This window comes from Trachurus japonicus, chromosome 7, assembly GCF_045865225.1.
Source record: "Trachurus japonicus isolate A0001 chromosome 7, Traja_1.0".
Classification (NCBI taxonomy): Eukaryota; Metazoa; Chordata; class Actinopteri; order Carangiformes; family Carangidae; genus Trachurus; species Trachurus japonicus.
This window is the reverse complement of record NC_140913.1, coordinates 1,084,898-1,105,679: the sequence shown is the minus strand read 5'-3', so window position 1 is coordinate 1,105,679 and position 20,782 is coordinate 1,084,898. Positions and strand designations below refer to the sequence as shown.

Here is a 20,782-nt window from a genome sequence, read left to right as displayed (position 1 = left end):
AAACACCATGATATTGTAGAATAAAATCATGTTTTCCTGTAACAATAAGGATTTATCATTTACCCTCAGAGCTGACTTCAGTATCAGACACATTTACAAACTCATACATCTTTTTTAAAGCTCTGCTGCAAAACCATATGATGTTTGCACACAACATTTTAAATACAACTTCATTTAAATGATCTGATTAATGTGATTAGCTGAGTAATGTGATGATAGGTGAGAGTGTTTAGCCTCAGTGCTCCGTGTCCTGAGAAAGTGGCAACAATGTGCCGAGTTGAGGAGGACTCGGTGAAACGGGTTCAGAAAGACCTGGTCTGAAGAATCTCCCTCTTCTCTGTTTGCTTTGCCTTAAAGTCAGTTGCGTTTAATATCTGTAGCCGTGGAAACTGAGCATGTATCATATAAACACAGTAACTAACAAGTGAAAGAACCTAAACTGGACCAGGAGGCCTGGTCTCTGCTGTTTGTTCCTGGATTTACCATTGAAGGAGTTGATGAACTCCTCCAAGTTTATTAAAGAGAGGGAAAAAAAGATGAACCAAAGGCTCGAGGCGAGCAGGCTGACAGTTTATAAAGTGGCGGCCATTGTGGCCTGAAGGCAGATGCATGAATACCTCTGAATAGACTCCCTCAAAGTGACACGATTGAGCTAGACAACAGCAAAACAGTGAAAGGAAAGCTTCTCCTCTGTGAGCTGAGCTGAGCGGCATTTCTAATGCTCCGGCTCTGAATGGACCTACATCTGCAGGGGGAGGGTCTGCCATACCCCCCCACCGCCCCCCACCCCTCCTTCAACAATTTACACTAACCCTAACCCTGTTAGACTGGAAGTACAACTAGAAACCTTCCTATAGCCTGAGCAGGTCTGGAGCTGCAGTTATCTCCTGATGCTAAGACTCTTTCATTTCATTTGAGGAGGAAAAGAAAGTTAAAGAGAAAAGACAGATAAAGTGCAGGTTGTTTCTCACAGACAGATATAGTCGGTTCAAAACAACGCAAAAACAACGATCATATCAATAGATGTTCTCTCTGTGAAAATGTTTGCGGCCTGCTGTATCCCTGAAGGTGGAACTAAAACTATTCAATCAAAATCTATTCAAAAAAATAAAATATGAACACATTAATAGTATCTAAATGCTGGAACAGTTGTGTCATTCTTAATTAAAATCATATATGCTATAGTAAATGTGTTTGATTGATGAGAGTCAGCTATGAAGATTGTGCCAGAAGCAAGTTAGCTTAGCTTAGCATAAAGACTGTAAGCAGGGTGAACAGCTGCACCAGTGATGAACGTGTTGTGTATCAGATCTGTTTTGAAACAGACAAGACCGACTGCAGGTTTATCTGCTGCTCTGGGATCAGTGATTTTCTGGCATATGTAGCATACTGACATTGAACCTTTCCACCACACCGTACCCTGTTCCCTGTAGCTAAGACCAGCTGAAGTTCAGGTTCTTTGGTCAGACTAGTGTTTCTGACACCTCTGTGTCCATCTGTGAAAGCATCAGACCAGAGCTGACACACAAGCACCATGTTTGACAGAAGAGGTGGAGGCTTTGAGTCATGAGCTGTCTTCTCTTCCCGTCCAGTAAGGCTGTTTCCCTCCACAGACCTTTATTTTTGAAGGTTTTCGTGATCTTTACCCTGAACTCTGTGTTTCTGAGGTTTACAGACATTTGGATCTGGTGCTGAATCCTCTGAGGTTCTGTTCTTGAAGTCTCCTTATGTCCAAATAATTCCTGGACAGGCCTCTTCTCATCAGGGTCTTTTTCTTCTTCACAACCCATCACGACCCATTTAGAACATTCTAATCTTTCAAGTGCCCATACTGGACACTTCAGTCACATACATGCTGTTTGTAACAATTAGAGACAAGATCTCACAGAAACTCACTTGTTCAGATGTGAGTTCAGAAGGAAAACCGATGTGGAGGACGATGGGCTGTGTGCTCTGTTTACAGTAATGCAGCGAAAAACCAAAATAGAGAAAAATGGATATGGCTGAGAAAACAGTATCAGCACAACAACATCTGGTTGATGACGATTCCCGGTCTGTTCGCTCTCATGTTTGATACGCACAATTCCCGATCAGGAACCAGTAAATAATTATATTGACTCAACACATTTGAGGATTATTTGGTTAAATAATCATCAAAGATTAAATTAGGCCACACCCCAGAATGAAGCCTAAAAGTGTCTGTAACCAGATTAATGAACCAAACGAACTAACCGGTCACAGCCTTTAGTAAAACACTCTATATAATAAAGTCTTTGAGATCTCCTGTCTGTGACTCAGACCACTCACAGTGGTTTAGATGGCACATGCAGTATATGAAAAGGCCCAGATCAGCCTGAAGTGACATGAGCAGATGAAAACTCACCTCTCCTCCATTTCCTACAAACGCATCAGTGCTTCTTCTAAGCTTTTGGACCAGAGAAGAGTCAACAAGCACAGATCACTTCATTTTCTTTGCTCGGCTCTGATTGTTAATCTACTTTCTTCCAAAATAAGATTATTCTATTGCTCTTTAAAACTTCCTGCAATTGCTTTCTCTAAGCCTGCAGCTGTCCACTGAGGGCTTTGCTGTGTCGAATATATCTTAAGAGGGCCTCTTATTATTATATTTGCTCCCAGCTCTAATCTTTATCAGTATTTATATTGACAGTCCGCAATTTTTGTTTATGGCTATTTTTTATCTGCTAAATAAAGACACATGCGTGCCAGAGCCTGTGGAGAGAAGAAGATAAAGACTTTGCATTAATAGCAGTTTGCTAAGACATAATGCCCTGATAAAGCAGCATCTTTGTGTGGGCTGGATTGAGTTCAGTGCCAGTTCTATGTAGCGTTCAGTGGCAGCGCTCTCCTCTCCTGTAGCAGCTCCTGCAGCTCTCTGTCTGAGGCTGCACTCAACTGTTCCTCACAGACAAACAACAAAAGTTGGGATTTCTCAGAGTTCCTCCAAATATTTGATCCATCATTTGTGAAAGTGCCTACGTTGCACACACGCTGCACTCCTGCTGCTTACTGTATACTTCTGCTGCATTAGTTGTGACTAAATACCATTGTGCGGAGCTGTGTTGGAACAATGGCGGGAACAATGCTGAACTGTGTGAATGGGAGAGCGAGCAGAGGCAGCGTCGTCGTCGTGCCGCTGGTCTCCGCTTCAGCTCTGTTTTGCCCATTTGGGCTCGAATTTGAGGCCTTTGTTGATGGAGTGGCTCCTCGTGCCAACTGGCAGATTTCATTTCACTTTCTTTTGTGTTCTTGGAATAATTTTTAAAACTTTGGCTTTAGCCTCATTAGTTTAGTGTTCAGACCTTCAATTCAAGGCTTCATATTGTGCAGGAATAAAAAAAAAAAAAAAAAAATCTGCAATTCAAATGAAAATATGCTGCTGCAGCAAAAAATGAAATGAACCTGTGACTGATATCGTAGTAAGCTGCGTTACAAAATCCAGATTTATTGAGTGCTGTTTCACCACAGAAAACAATTTGCAGCAGCAGTATGAAGTTATTTACATTTCAATAGGTGACTACAGTAGTTCAGATTCATTTAGACTCAGTGTTGTGATCCAGCTGATGAATCTAAACGTGTAAAACACCTAAACTCAGGATCATGTCCCCCCTCCCCCCTCTGTGTTCCATTTGACCTCTTTAATTCTTAAAGTGCCGGGCCGCTCAGCTCCACTGACTCGCCCTGGAAGTGTTTACTGAAGCCCTGCAGAGTGCAGCGGGGCTGTGTGCGCTCTTTCATGGCCACCGGCCCCCTGTGGTTCTTCTTCTATTGGCCCTGAAAGGCTCCGGGAGGCTCCTGGCTCTTTAAGGTGAGCCCACTTTGTCACTGAGGCAGCTGAGCAGTAAGAGCTGCACAAAGGACTTTCAGGGCCGGGACAAGAGAGACACAACCTCCACTTAAGGAAACATAGTGCAACATTTTAGTTCTGAAACACGTCTCCTTTGCTACATTCACCTCCTGTCCACACGGCAATCTCCATCTCTACTAGTTCCTCATGCCAAGACAAAATGAAGATGGGGTCAGTTGACTCTGTAGGATGTTTAGTTCAGTAGCTAAATAGATTTTAAGTTTTCATTTTTCACAGCTGGCAATCCAAGATGGCCACAAAAGATGGTCAGAAAACCAGACATGTGATTTGCAGGGATCATCAGAATTAATTTAGGCTACTAGACATCTTAAAGGGACAACGAGGAGTTTCTATTTGGTTATAAAAAAGTCTCACGTTAATGTGGATGAATCTACGTTACCCACACTTGTTAATGGCTCCATTTTCGATAAATATATTGTTTTGTCTCTGTCGTTATTTTGTTATTTTAATTAATGGTGGAAATGCTGGGCGAGCCGACCAGCGTTTCCTTACTTTCGGTTTCGTGGACGCTCATGAGAATAACGCCGCCGTATTGCCGTTTATGGTCGGAACTACGACGGTAACTGAACCTCTTTGAACCTCTGACTTTAATTCTTGATGAATGAAAACATGAGTCTGTCTTGCGCCGGTCGAAGAATTCTACGGTGCGCGCGGAGGCTCATAAATGTAGTGTGAAAACGCTTTGCTTTTCCAAAACTCCTCATTGTCCCTTTAAGGATCACAAAAAGCTAGGTTAGAAAAATATATTTTTCAGAGCATGGGAACCTACAAAGAGTTTCCAACTCCTGAGGCTGAGACTTTTGGAAACGCTGCTAGTCCACGTTTAGTTTGAAACAAAAACCCACAGTGGCTCCCTGACTGGCTCCCAGCAGGTTTACTGTCTGACCTGGTTGTCTTTTCAGTTCAGGAGTTGAATTCTGCATTTTAACAGTGCTACTAGTATTTTTGTCATTAACTGTAGAGTAGACAGTCTGCTTCCTGTTTACACCGGCTCACATGGGCTCAAGTTTCTTTGTGCTTCCAGGTGTTATATTCTGGTCTGTTTCAGTAGCAGTGTGGACTCATTGTGTCCCTGGTTACTGATGCTGGAGGTGTCAACCCTCTGGTCCAGCTGCTGAGCTTTCTGTCTCTGACTCTGTCTCTTGCTGGGTTGCATTGTAATTTTGAACATGAGAAGAGACATTTAGATAATAGTTTTTTCTTTCTTTCTTTTCTTTTCTTTTCTTTCTCTTTTAGAAATGTTGATAAAACACATGAAGGCTAATTAAGTCTAATTAGGCATTTTCAGTCTCTCAGCTCGATTGTTAAAACATTGTGTAATTTGTCCTTATGCTGTGTCAGATATTCTGAGGAGCCACCTCATACAGTGTTTTATACTTTTTGCAACATTTGAGATTGTTTTTAATTCATGTGTTTCCATTTCATCTATTTAAAATCTGAATAAAACACGGAGAGACTGCAGATGTGTTCACAGCGTTACACCTCACACACACACACACCGATACTATGTTGAATGCAGCTAAAGATGTTCAGTGTCAGAATAGAAGGAGGGTCCCTGAATGCATCATATCCACCTGTAAGTGGACATAAGGAGATAAAACCTGACTCAGCATCATGTACATGAGCTCCAGGTGTGTGGCGTTGTGCAGCAGCTGGTGATGAGGAGTGAGTGGGTTGAGCAGGTAGATCCTCATCAGAAAAGACTTGTGCCACTTCCTGCTTCAGTGGTGAGCCAATGTGGGGCCTTTTAATAAACTCATCAGCTGAGTCAATGTGGTCTGTACAACTGGTCAGCGCCTGTGGAGCACAACTGAGAGCAGATCCTGGGTGTAATTATACTGGAACTAATATGATTTTCAAAATGACTCATAATTAGTTTCATGAAGCCCCTCAGTCATTGTCCCAGTGTCTTGGACAAAGTGGGAACAGGGCCGTCAGTGGACTGTTAGACAGTTGTAGGACAGTCATCCACCTGTCTTCCACCTGAGCAGTTCAGTGACTCATCCAGCCAGACACAGTCACACAGTCCACTAGTGTTTCTCACTAGATTGATAGAATGGTTTCAACCTCACAGGCTTAAAATCAAACTCAAGGTATTACAATACACACACAATGAAATAAAACATACTGTAGCTGAACAACAAAATTCTGAATTACAGAAAGCTTTAAAGCAGCTTATATTCATATACATAACCTCACACATAAAATTGATAATATATGATAATTTAATATGAGAGACCAAGTCAGAGTCTGTGAGTCATGTGACCTCCAGTGTTTCTGACCACTAACTGTCATCTATGGAGCTCAGGACATTAACAACACATTTCCCTACTAAAATAATATTTCACACAGATTTGATTATTTCACATGTGTCAGCAGAATTTCCTGTCTACTGCTGTTTCAACCAGTGGAACCAGTTTCCTTGCTTCCCACTGGTCCCACTGGGAAACACTCCCAGACTAAAACCAGACAGAAACACTGTGTTGGTTTAATTCACTTCTTTCAGGAAAGTCAGGGCTTCATTATGAAGCTGCAGACTCAGAGGGACTCTTACTGATCTAACATCCTAAAAACATAATTAGGTATTAATGTGGTGATACATCTCTCCCTGGAACAGGAAATTAAATTACAGCCATCATTAATAACTCATCAGAGTGTCTGTAATTGTTTAATATTAGAGGAAGACTCTCTCTCTCTCTCTGTTTGATGTGAGCATGGATGTGTTCCTATATAACCACATTCACTGTGCAACAAAACCAGGCTTTTGTGTGTTTGTTATTTATACTGCAGCACATTTGTAAACCGTGTGTTGTATGTGTGTGTGTGTGTGTGTGTGTGTGTGTGATAAAACGTAGCATGCCAATCGAGGGATCTGCTGGAGACAAAGATGAAGTCCAGGTTTAGCCTCTCTCTAACGGCTCTAGGCGTCTGTCTCATTACCATAATCTCTGCTCTCCATTATCAGCTGCAGAGAGTGGCCGACCCTCCTGATCCACCGGCCTGTCAAACTTTATTCTCCTCCATCCTGGGGATCTCATTGTGCTGCCATCCAAATCAAGTGTGGAGCTGCTGCTAGCATGCGATACCAAACCACCAGTGCAGTTGAGTCTGTGGGCGCAGCTGCCCCGGACACTGCTCGGCTCCACAACGTGAGCTTACATTTACACATTTACACTGCTTCTCACAGCTGCTGTCAGGTGACCCAGTTTCATAGCCTCCGCTCCCATCAGACAAACTGAGGGGAAAACACACATATAACTCAAGTGTTAATGGAATAGTGCTTTTAAAGCACAGTTCAGCTCAGAGTCTATAGATGTTACCCGTAGTATTAATGTTGACCTGTGGACCAATCAGATAGAAGTGTTTTCTGTCCTCATATGACACTAATCGATTAATCGTTTAAATAATTGACAGATTCATCGATAATGAAAATAACCGTTATTTGCAGCTGTCAAGATTTATTTACTATAATATATTTTTTCTATACCTTAAAAAAACAACAATTTAATTATTTATTATGGGAATAACAATAAAAACAAATAACACATCCACAGCATCGCTTCCTCCAAAATAAATATATGACATTGAACTCCAGCTATCAGCATTGTCTTCAAGAGCAAATAGGTAAATAAAGAGGTAAGATAAATAATTAGTAAATAAATATCAGTGAGGGCTATGATAACAAACTCCTTATCTTGTCTAAAATAGAATATTTATACCTTATACTCATTAAGATACATCCAGAAAGTCTGGATATCAGGCAGTGACATAATGAACCATCTGCTCCACATTTAACAAATGTATTTAGGAGGGTTAGGTTCTCATTAACCAGTTAGATCGGACCAGTTTAAAAAGAGATTTTATGGATTGTGTTTGCCTCTGATGTGACTTGTGTGCCTCTATACAACAGAGGAGGATGAGAACAGAGCTTTAGTTATGGGAAAGCTCAGAGTCTCCCCATCAGCCAAACACTATCTATTTCTGGTACCACTCTACAATAAGACTACACTTATAAAGGGTTTGTAATAAAGTTGTTATGAATCATTAATAAATAACTTCAGAGACAGTTTTCCTACACTTATGCAGGCTTATGTTCACTACACACTAATCAGATTAATAGGTAACATTTTACAATTTATTGTAAAAAGAATTACCACTTATGAATAATAGTAATTTACTGATGAACTTAGCATTCATTCGTTAGCATTAACTTTTGCCAAAGAGTGAACCTGCGTGTGCAGGAACACTGTGTTATATCTTGCTTACAATTGTTTATCTATATGAGTGAAGCGGTAACAACTGAACTAATAACCCATTTATACATCTTTTATAAGTGCAGTCTTGTTTCCCTAATTCTATATAAGATATTCAATAGTCACATAGTAATCTACAGGGGAAAAATGCATAACACATGGTTCAGAAAGTGGAAGTAAAGAAGTGAAAATCAAAATTACTGAAATAAAAATAAACAGACAGTGTGAAAAAAAGATACATGTAAAATGTGTGAGGTAGGTGGCTTTAACATGAGGACACAGCAGGTCCAGGTCCTGTCCCCTCTGGTGGGGACAGAGTCCTACAGAGAGCTCTGAGGAGCACAGTGAGAGAAAACAAAACCAATAATATTTAAGTAAAAAAAACCTTTACACTGTCAAACTGATCAGAAATGAGAGTGAAAGTCAAAGTGCACAGAGTGAAGCAGGTGAACTGAGTCTGATCCAAGTGCAGCAGCTGAGGAGCAGCAACAAGGATCAGACACAGCTCAGTCTGAGAGTCAGTCTGGACTTAGTTATCTTCACAAAGACTCTGCACAAACAAAGTTCAGGGACTGTCCAATGCAGATGCTGGCTGATGCTGATACTGATGTTAGGGAGTAAAAAATACAAATAACTCAATATACATCATGTTAACATTAAAGTAACATTGCGGAGTTTTTCGGCCTTAAAATAATGTTTCCAGACTCATTGCAGTGATAGAAAAATGGTTAATAGGATGAATGGTGCTGCCGCCGCAGCCTGAGCGGGGTCGCGTCGGCTGAAACTGCACTATGTAACTTCCCTGCACGGGTACGAAACACCGCCCCCCCCTCCTCCCCCCCTCCCCTCTGCGTCGGAGAGAGACGTGGTGGGTAAAAGCGAAACTTACGGTTCTCCTCCGGTCGTCGTCGCCGCCGCTGCCCCCCGCCACCCACACACCCCCTCCCCCCCTCCCCCGACCACCCGCCACACAGTCTCCTTGCAAACATGTGGGAAATACTGTCGTTTATTAATGGGAATAGACGCTGGATGCGCTGGCTGATAAGTTTCGTTTTCGTTTTTCCCCCCAGACTATAGCGCTTCTCAACCAGATGGTGGGAGCACTGAGCTGAAACTCCGCAATGTTGCTTTAAACATGAGGGATATTTTTGCAATGATATCTCAAATACTTGTGATAAATCTGTACTGGAGGCTCAACATTTTACTGTTAAACAGTAAATACTTTGTAATTGTTCAAAATGACCTCAGTGCAGCCATGAAAGTCTTGGGAAATATCACTAAAATAGATTAAAATAAGGACAAAAAGGCAAAAGCTTATAATAAATAATTACATCTTTTCTTTTCACAAGCCTGAGTCAGTCCTACACTGTTGTGTGGAGCAAAGATGTTAAATGAAAGAATCAAATAAAATAAATCAAATGAACACTAACATAATTTTTCTCAAATCAAACCCAGACAGTTTACAGTTCAGCTGCAAAGTTAAGGTTGAAGGCACGAAAAAGTCTTCATATTGTTTCCTGTCAGCCAACATATACACAGAATCAGCTGATTGGTCAGGCCCAGCTTGTTATGCTAATTAATTGATTTATTATTATTTTTGACCACTCAGTTCTTGGCATTTTGGAGCCAGCTCTTCTTTGGAACCTCAGTCGTTCCAACATGGAGAGCTGTAAAATCCTGCACCTGGGAGCTACAGCCGTGATTTACCTTGTGTCATGTTAATATGTGGATTGTTAACATCACTGGGAGGAAAAGCAAAGAGGCAAAGTGGTTTGGTAATAAGGTGAATGAAAAGAAAGAAACAGACAAACAATAAAAACAACAACAACAACAAAAAAACCAAAACCTCCTCAGCCACCGGCCAAATTCAGCCCAGAGAGAGAAGACGAGTCAGACAGAGAGAAAAGAGCGTGAGGCGAGAGAGCTTCATTTGTACTCCTCTCCTCCCTCTCCTCCATCTCTGCCCCGCTCCTCCTCCTAAATCCAGCAGCATGTGGAGGGAAAACAAATAGAGTCCATCCCGCTGCAGCTGCACCCCGAGGACTCGGCGGTGCCTTTTGGAAAGTGATCCCAGCCCACTGCAGCGGCCTCAAGTGTTGTCACGCTGAGTTAGTGCCAAATTGCTCTGCAAGCAAACACCCCCACACCCCACACCCCACCGCTGCTGCTGCTGCACCAACCTACCAGCAACAAACAACACATATACAGTACATGGAGGCTTTCTTTAAAGATGTGCATGTGCATAAATATATATATGCTTTTTTTCTTCTTTTTTTTTTACCTGCGTTTATAGGAAAACAAATCTTTGCATGGTAAAAGAATTGATTTAATTAATGCAGCAGCATGTCCTGTGGCCACATGTAATCCGTTGAGAATTCTCTAGCGGGAGCTTTCAAGGGGCACAGCTAGGGGAGAATACAAAAAGATATTCTCCCTGAGACTCTTCCAGTGGCCTGTAATGGGAGCTGCGTACTAATCCCATAATTCCTTGTTTAATTAAACTACAGAGCTGACCCTGTAGTTGTCTCAGCCCGTTTGACGGGCCTTTTATCTCCTTACTTCACCAGCACATGAGCAATTTGAGAATGAATGTGCTCACACAAACAAATCAATAAACTGGGGAGAAATGTTCAGGTGGAGTCTTCACAGTAAATACCCAGAATTCCTTGCGCTGCAACATATTTATATTACAGATACATACGGAGACAAATGAAAGGAGACTGGAGGAGCAGGGCGACTGTGTCTGCAGCCACAGGATAGGAGGTCACTGATGATGTGATGAGGATGATTATGATGTGAACCATTTCCTGCAGCCTCCACAGTCTCCACATCTCAGCCGTGGATTATGGAGTGAAGTGTTGGACAGCACTCTCCACATGAGAATGATCCTGAGGAAGAGTGGTGTTGATCCCTCAGTGAAGCTGCTCCATATACACTCACCTCCATCACAGTGCCTGTATGCGTTTTGCTCTTTAAATGAGCAGAACTGGCCAACAAGAACCATGTCTGATGTCAGTGGCTCAGTATTTCACTGTTGTTACATCTGGAAAATGAAATGCTGTTGAACAGGCTTTGTCTCATCATAAAAAAAGATTAAGATAAAACAGGTAATACATTATGACCAAGTGTTATTATGCTGTTCGTCCATATTCTACATACCTAATTCATAAAAGGTAACTTTTTAAAACTTATTTCAGGGCTGCAGTTCACTTATTCTCAATGTTTTAATCCCTGAGTGCATGTAGCTGCTGGCATTATTTGACTGGCTGGCTGTGTACGTTCATCTGAGTAATTTGACTTGTACTTAGAATTAGAATTTATTCAAAGTAACAGTATTTTAAGTTGAGCATGACTGGACAATACTCCTGTAACCATCTTGTTTTATAAAAATGTGAAAAAGATTTTAGTCAGCATTCAAAAGTTTGACTTGTTATTTCCAGGTGTTTTGTCAGATATTCAGTCTTTCATTTGTTGTAGAAGTTCATATACATATATATTATATAGTAATCTGGGAGATCCCACATGACATCTGATCTGTTTTCATGTGGACCAGGATGTCACTAACATACAGTGGAGCATTATATCTCATTATAAATACTCTCCAATCCTGGTTGGCAGCTTCATTTGAAATGGATATCTGCATGTATCAGATAATCTTCCATGGCTCCTTCTGAGCAGCAGCGTGGACATGTGTGTGTGTGTGTGTGTGTGTGTGTGTGTGTGTATGTGTGTCTGTGAGTGAGTGAAATCAACTGCACAATAAATGTTTTCGGACTATTTTCAGCCTGCCAGTGTGTTTGTCTGGGCTGCCCTTAGGCCCACACTGAAAGAATGGTGTTACACACATCACCAAGGTGGTCTGGAGAGATTAGCACCCTTTATTACGCTGCAACTCTCAGCACTGTGCCCTGGGGGATGCTGGGATATGCAGGTTTAGATACAAATTTGTTCTCACTGAGAACAAGGGAAAGTGTTTTGTCATATAAATAACCACATACTGTAAAGACACCATTGGAGGCTGAGCTGCTCCTTCATCTGCTTCCTTCTCTCTGCAATGGAAGTTGCTGCCTACTGCTAGATCTATCTATCTATCGTTCTATCTATCGCTCCATCTATCTATCTATCTATCTATCTATCTATCTATCTATCTATCTATCTATCTATCTATCTATCTATCTATCTATCTATCTATCTATCTATCTATCTATCTATTTATCTATCTATTGTTCTATCGTTCTATCGTTCTATCTATCGTTCTATCTATCGTTCTATCTATCGTTCTATCTATCTATCATTCTATCTATCGTTCTATCTATCGTTCTATCATTCTATTGTTCTATCTATCATTCTATCTATCTATCTATCTATCTATCTATCTATCTATCTATCTATCTATCTATCTATCTATCTATCTATCTATCTATCTATCTATCTATCTATCTATCTATCTATCTATCTATCTATCTATCGTTCTATCTATCTATCGTTCTATCTATCTATCGTTCTATCTATCTATCGTTCTATCTATCTATTGTTCTATCTATCGTTCTATCTATCGTTCTATCTATCTAAACGTTGAATAAATTACATTTTAAGGAAAAAAACGAAGTGTGTTGTGACATTTTGAAATGAGCCCTGCTGACATGAAGTGTCCCCTGTGTGTGTTTGTCCAGGCAGTCGGATGGATGAAGTCTCGGATGTGGAGTCAGAGCCCGACCTCCCCCTGAAGAGGAAGCAGCGCCGGAGTCGGACCACATTCACAGCGGAGCAGCTGGAGGAGCTGGAGAAGGCTTTTGAAAGAACCCACTATCCCGACATCTACACCAGGGAGGAGCTGGCCCAGAGAACCAAACTGACTGAGGCCAGGGTCCAGGTAACATCCATCCATCCATCCATGCTCCTCTGTTTCCTGCACGCACTACACATACACACTATAGCAAAAAACCATCTGGTCTGGATCTGTAAAACCATGGTCTTGTACATAACAGGCCAACTTTGATTCAGATCAAGATTATTATCTAGTTGTTCCCAGTCCCAGGCTATCTGACTGACCTGCTCCTTAGGGTAGTGGGGGGTGTTTTACCCAGGCTGGTAAACCAGATGAGACTGTAACTTCAATCTGCTGGTTCCAGGTTGATTTGTCTGATTACAAGGTTTAGTTTTTATTTCAGCTCGTCACAGAGTCTCCTCATGTTATTCTGAGCTGCAGTGATGAAGATGAGAGTAAATGCTTTATCACTGTCACGATGCCTGTTGGATTAACAAAAAAAATCTTTGTTCAGTCAATGAATCTATAAGAGGTGTTATGTAGTTGTTACTGTAAACTCTCCTCTGTTTCAAAAACAGTGGACACAAGCAAAGATGATGAACCTTTACTATCTGTCACTATATTGTGAACTCTTCTGTCCGTGTAGGGGTAATGAGCCCACATTTCTAAATTTTCTACTGATCTCATTGGTCTGTAGTCAGGTCGTTAATTGGTGTTACCACCAATTAACGACCTGACAGAATATAGGTTACCATGGTGATCTGCTCAGGTTAAGGTGAGAAAACTTGAGTTAATCCTAAGAATAACTGGATAACACTCTAACTGAAGAGTCACATGGTCACCTCCTCTTTGAATTGTCCAGCACTCACTGCTGTTGCTTTTCCCATTCAACTCTGCTCTGTTGTTCTTCTCAGACCTGTATGATTGGATCAATTTGACAAGATATTGTATTAGTATGATACTATAGATGGAAGTTCATGTACATGATGACCCCATCTAATATTCACCCATGTGTGCGTAATGCTGAAGGACACTGTGCTTGCTCTGTGTTTTGACAGTTCCACATTGTCCCAGTGGTGTTGGCAAAACCACTGCAGAGCTCTCACAACAGCTGTTAGGTGTTCAGCTGTGGGGTGGGGGCTGCATTCCTCATGAATGTCTCACTCCCCAACATCTTGGCTGGTATCTGTGTTTCCCACCACTTTCAAGCCCACTACTCACAGAAAAATTCACAGCAGATCACATAAGAGTCTCAGGCCGTCTCATGGGAGCTTTAATCCACAACAGCAACATGGATCCATCAAGACCCAGGAAAACCAAGAGAGCAGGAATCCAGTGTGGCATGGAAACCGTTGCACTCTCTGATACCTGCAGACCCCACAACTACCACGGTACATTCACTGACACGGTTTTCAGTCAGATGTTAAAAAGGAACAGTTCATGTACATTTGGCAAATGGTCACACCTTGAGGTTGAATGTTCCACTTGCTCTGAGGCTTTCAACTGTATCAAAGGGTCCTCACTCATGTTGACTTGCCAACTCTCAATAGGGTTGCCAAGTTCCTGTAATGGAAATAAGGAATGTGGTGGGATATGTGTTAAAGAATCTCCCTCTCCTCCCCATGTAGTGTGGATCATCCTCAAGAGTGGGTTTTTCACCAGGGGCCTGGGAGTTTGAGGCTTATGGTCCTAACTGGTTTTCCAGACCTCAGATACCTGGAAGCAGCTACTCTCCCAGTGTGGTGGTTACAGCCTCTAATATTCCTTTGCCTCTGGGACCACTTTTTGTTCCAGTTGCTCTTTCAGCCCCTGGTACTTCTCAAGTCTGTTCATGCTCCTTCTCTCTGCTGTTGCTGTCATATGGGATTGCCAAATCTATCACAACTGCCCTCCTCTGCACCATCAGTCAGTCTGGAACCTGAAGTCCCTCAAGATCTTTGCTGTCCTGTTTTCACCCACTTTTGTTGTTATGTTCCATCAGGACTCATGGTTTTCTAATCCATACTGGCACAATCAACTTTCAATGTACACTATCCATACTTGGGGTCCTACTGATCTACCAGAACCTCTGTACTGCCCTTCAGGCTGCACCTTTCTAGCCATTGGTGTGTCAGCCACTTCCTCCAGTGTGAGATGCTTCCCTGACTTGACAAATCTACATGGATGAAGAAAAATCAGGCCATACTTGACCACTCAGCTCTTGACTTTTATCGACTATTACAATGCTGTGGTGACAGACCTCCCTTTGTGCATAATGAAACCTTTGCAGATGGTCCTTCTAGTTTTCAGTTGATCTACACTTGCTACCTATGACCCATTTTCAAACTCAATTGACTGATGCTGCTCTTAGAGTTACTTCTGAGAGCGTTTTGGAGTTGTTGGATTGTGTATTTGATGAAGGAAACCAAGAAATTCCATTAGCCTCCGTAGCGTAGCTCTGAGCAGCTCACAGCTCTGCTGTGCCGTTCTCAAAACAGCTTGCACCGACAATTAAAGGTAACAAACCTACCGCTATGACTACAGGGATTATGGCAGTGGGCCAATGTTGAATTATCCCTTTAAACAAAGATGTACTGAGACATTGAGACATGTACTAAGACAGTGTTGTGAACAATTGCCAATGAGCCAAACCAATGGAGAAAAACTGTAATAAACTTAAACAGAGTGGGGACAATCAATCAGAAAATATATGGAGCTTGGCATGGATCCTCTGAGGCGCCTACAAACTGTGTGACAACATACATATCACAGTGAAAGATGGGTCCACTACAGTCTTGGTCACAGCTTGTGTCACACTGTACCATTTCAATTTTGAGGCCTGTCAGATGGGACAATAAATGAAGAGCTTTGATGTAAATAAAAAACAAAAACTCCTGATGCAAGAGGAGACATGTCATCAACTTGCATCATCCACCTGCTCTACTCAATAGAAAGTGTCAGTGGTAGAATGAAGTGTGTGGTGAATGTATTAGTGAAATTCAGGCTATTTTTTTTTCTTTTATGCCAATTCTGCTTCAGGTTAAAATTGTATGTTTTATTCCACTAAATGTATTATTATTATTATTATTATTATTATTATTATTATTAACTCTTTTGCGACCACACTAATTGCTCAGCACATCCGCTCCGGACCACATGTTTTTGGCTATTTTTTACCTTTTTTCTCACATCGAACCGAACTCTGTACATCACCTAGAAACAAATGGTTTTCACGTGGTTGAAGAGTGACTTTCCAACGTGCTCCTCGAAAAAACGGTGAGTTTTTCCGCCGTTTCGTTCGTGAGTACGAAGGAGAAGAAGAGAGCTGGGTTTCTCCAAAAACGGAGCTCCCGCTCTAGTTTCAGAGAAAAATGCACTTTTGTGTCAAGTGGCAATCGGCTCATTTTACCGGTACTCTGCAGTGTGGCATGTCTCCCAAATAATTTCTACGGCTAAATAAGTATATTTGTAGGCAAATCTGGGGGGTGTGGCGGCGTGGAGTGCAGCGGTGCGGGTCTCTGGCTGCAGCGGAGCAGCTCCGTGACACTCCTGTGTGACTGGCCGCCAGTGAGTGCTTCGGGGCGGGGGCGGCCGGTCACAGCGCCCGCTCCACTGCACGGTGAAAACAGCAGAGATAACGGGCTTTCAGATCTGAGTCTCCAAACCAGAAACGTTTGTAACAGCACCGGAAAAAGTCGCTAGATTTGTCGCCAGTCGCTTTTGTCAAAAAAAAAAAAAGTCGCCGAGAGGGTTTGAAAAGTCGCCAGATTTAGCGAGAAAGTCGCAACACTGTAGCCGACAGCCGCACAGCACGCTGCACGCTGTCCCCAGAGCAGCATTCAAGGAGACCGATTACTCAAACAAAACCAAGATCACACAGTTTATAAAAAACATTATGTTTTGATTGTAGTTTAAAACAGTTTTTACATATCAGAGGACTACCATATTCACACACAGGGTACCTGAGAGTGTCTATTATCACAATCTGTAAAAAAAAAAACGGTTTTGACGAGTTAAAGGACAATTCCAGGCGAATTCAACTCAGGGGTGTATTTTCATATCATTTTAGGTCTAAAAGAATGAATCTGAAGATTTTCAGTTTAATCGCTCCTGTTTTGCGGTAGTTGCGTCTGTCCGCGCATCGCCACGGCAGCAATGAATGGGAGTGGATGTAAGTTCCGCTGTTTAGGCTGTTTCCAGCCCTCAAAGCCGCAATTTTTTTCCACAGACAGCGTCAGATGGCTACTCAAACATGCACCGAGAAGTTTATTTACTTCAAGCAAGCCGACATGTTTGTAAAACTAGATCTAATTCAAAGTCTCCTGGAGTCTCGCGCGAGACCCAGTTGCCGTGCTCGGTGTGTTCAGGTGCAGTGGGAAAAGCTACCGTTTGTGTCATAAACACAGGAATATCAACTCTTTACTTGCGTCAAGTAAAAAAAACTTCTCGGCGCATCTTTGAGTAGCCATCTGATGCTGTCTGTGGAAAAAAATGTACACTTCAAGCAAGTAAAGAGTTGATATTCCTGTGTTTATGACACAAGCGGTAGCTCCTACTGCGCCTGAATACACCAGCACTGCAACTTCGGGCTCGCGCGAGACTCCGGGAGACTTTGAATTACATCGACTTTTACAAACATGTCGGCTTGCTTGAAGTAAATAAACTTCTCGGTGCATGTTTGAGTAGCCATCTGAGGCTGTCTGTGGAAAAAAATTGCGGCTTTGAGGGCTGGAAACAGCCTAAACAGCGGAACTTACATCCACTCCCATTCATTGCTGCCGTGGCGATGCGCGGACAGACGCAACTACCGCAAAACAGGAGCGATTAAACTGAAAATCTTCAGATTCATTCTTTTAGACCTAAAATGATATGAAAATACACCCCTGAGTTGAATTCGCCTGGAATTGTCCTTTAACTCGTCGATGGTCGTGAACGTTCGGCAGGCTGTGACGAGTTTACTCGTCAATGGTCGCGAAAGAGTTAATAATATTAATAATAATAATAATAATAATAATAATAATAATAATAATAATAATAATAATAATAATAATAATAATAATAATAATAATAACAATAATAATAATAATATGGTGTTTTTCTTAGGCAGTGTGGTGCTTCAACCTAGCCTAGCATAGCTTTGTTGTCATGATAACTGATAAAACACACACACACACACACACACACACACACACACACACACACACACCAATGATACATTAGGGGAATATTTGGGTTTGTGGGTTTCCAAAGGACACTTTGAAATGCAGGCTGGAGGAACTTGGAACTGATCCTTTGAACTGTTCGGGACCACATCTTAAAAAACGATAGTAGTGATAGTATCTGCTAGCAAGTTATTAGCCCCTGTAAATGGGCTACTTTTTTCAAAGTTCAGATATTTTAAACTAGAAGCACTTGGAGCGGCCAAGCAGAACAATCTAATTATTTGAAAAAGGCAGAGGAACCTGGGGGGTACCACCACCAGTATTAATTGCATTAACACATCCTGACATTAAATGAGTAGTGTCCTGGTTTCAGTGTTAGATTTAAACTTTTCTATTTTGTTCAAAAGATTCAGCTGATAAATCAACCTGGTTTATAGCCACAACAACTCCTAGATGGTATTTTCTTTCTGTAGCAAAATGAAAGAGTAGGTTTTTAAGAACTTGAGGCCTCAAGTCACATTGAAGAGGCATGAATTCACTCAATTATAGTCATACAATATTTAAATATTTAAATGTATTTATGAGATCTATGGAGGGAGGCGTGAGAGGTACAGAACCACATCATCTGCATAAAGTGAGATACATTGATCAATCTTGGCTCAAATCTACAAGACAATGGAGGAGCGGTACGTGTACTGATAGCAAATATTATTAATAGCATTGTTTACCTTGTTGTCTGCATCTTATGTCAGAAAACTAAGAAACCTCTGGTCTTACTTTTCACCAAAGTATTCGATGCAACGAAGCATCTGCTTTCTGTTTGCTTTGATGCACTCATGTTGAGGTTGTTGCAGATGCTAATGGAGGTGAAGTATTTCTAATATGGGTGTGTCAGGTGAGAGTTGCCTCTTATATAAACCAGCTGTCTACGGATCTAAAGCAGGCATGGGAGCAAGAGACAAAACTGAGAGAGTCTTTTCTGTAGACAAAATAATTCTGTAGAGAAAGAGCGACAAAAGCAGGAGAAAACAGTGAGAGACAGAGGGCAGCCTATGTGTGTGTAATCTATAGGCCTTTACAATGAGATTTGAATCTGGCTGGCTGTCTCTCATGGACATCAGCTCCTTTCCTCACACACTGATGCTCTTTTTTCATCATGTCTGTGTGCTGCAGAGGGAGTTGGACAGTCAGACTCTACTTCTGCTTCTGTTGCAGAAGGACCTCGGGGCAGCAGCACCTGTTCTAATTATTAGAGTCTCCTGTACAGAAATAGGACTCCAAATGATTTTCTCCACTTGAAAGGCATATTTTCATTTGCTCCAAATGAAAAAGGCAGATTCCTGGAGAAAGTGAGCGAGAGGAGAGCTTGAGGCAATACATAGAATCCTGCTACCGCCCTGGATGTGTGCTGCGTGTGTGGTGTATGCATGTATTAACTTGTGGGTAGTATTGTATGGATTGATTCAAATGGTGCAAATGATAAAAATGCCGTTACCTTAGTCTCCTAATGTGGGACAGGCTGTGTGAGGAGCACATGGTGGAGCAGAGGCAGATTCTGGTTCTGAGAGCTCTCTGCTCAGTCACAGGCTGGGACTCGCTCTGAGCCTCTGACTTTTACTTGGCTTTAATTAAGAACTTGGAAATTACTGCCCTGCTGAGCTGAAAATGAGCACAGTTTAGCTTTTGGCAATACACACCTTTGTGATTTCACAATCTGCCTTATTTGGCTCACATTACTGGAGCAGGGAGAAGGTGTGTGCATGTGTGTATGTGCATGCCTGTGCGTGCATGTGCTTTTTTTTTTCAAGCCCTATGAAATTACACGGCAGCTGTGGACAGGTGGTAATATCTCACACATAAGGCTTCTGTCTGTTACTTGAACATGGTTTGAACGTGCAGATGTATGTCTGTTTTACATTACTCCTGAACATCGAACAGGTTCACATCTGACATTTTAGACAGGAAGTCATGTGACCAGTGAGGTATCTTACCTCTGTAAAACCATATCTTGCTCCTTCAATTTGTGCTTCATGCATGAGGGAAAATGAGAGTGAAACTGAAGTTGAACTTTCATCTGGAGAACTACTGGATATAACGGTCAGCGGACTGGAGCCAGGCTTAGTTCATGGCTCATGTAATCCTGACTTAGGCTATATGTAAACAGAAGTGTTTTCCTACTGTGTATAGCTACACTTTTGAATTCCATTGCACCCCCCCCCAAAAAAAATTGATGATGTAATTTTTGTTGGACTTTGTGCCCGACAAACATGTTCCTTTGTTAGTCAGGGCATCTCTGTGGCAACACAACACAACACTTGTTGTTCACAGGACACAACAATATTGTGACACATTTTATCTTTGTTAGGATGAGAAAGAAAAGAGAAACGCCGAAAACTGAGCTCCAAATGCAAGAAATGTATTTGACAACGTTTCAGCTAGACAAGGCCTTTGTCAAGTCATATGTGGAATGGCAAGAGGAGTGGCTAATGAAGCCTTCTGTGAGCAACACACCTGTTGTATATCTGCCACTAATCACAAGTCACATGCAGCCTAGATAGAAAATGTATATATAATTTGTATTTGTTTTAGATGATATTATAATTACCTCTGAGACTCATTGCTCCTGTGTTCTGCTTCAGGCAGAGTTAAATATAATATATAATAGAGTGGAACTCCTTCCTCCACATCCAAGAGGGAGAGAGAAGAGAAGCCTGTGAAGCACTGAGGTGGTGTG

At 41.8% G+C, this 20,782-nt stretch overlaps 1 protein-coding gene across 5 annotated transcripts in view; it reads left to right on the top strand.

Moving 5' to 3' along the window:
- LOC146983911 (paired box protein Pax-7-like) overlaps positions 1 to 20,782 on the top strand; it is a 52,730-nt gene that overhangs the window by 9,114 nt on the left and 22,834 nt on the right. For all 5 annotated transcript variants that reach the window (XM_085780697.1, XM_085780695.1, XM_085780699.1 and 2 more), the window contains one exon: positions 12,813 to 13,012. In XM_085780697.1, coding sequence (XP_085636823.1) covers positions 12,813 to 13,012 — 200 coding nt within the window. The remainder of the gene's footprint in view (positions 1 to 12,812; positions 13,013 to 20,782) is intronic.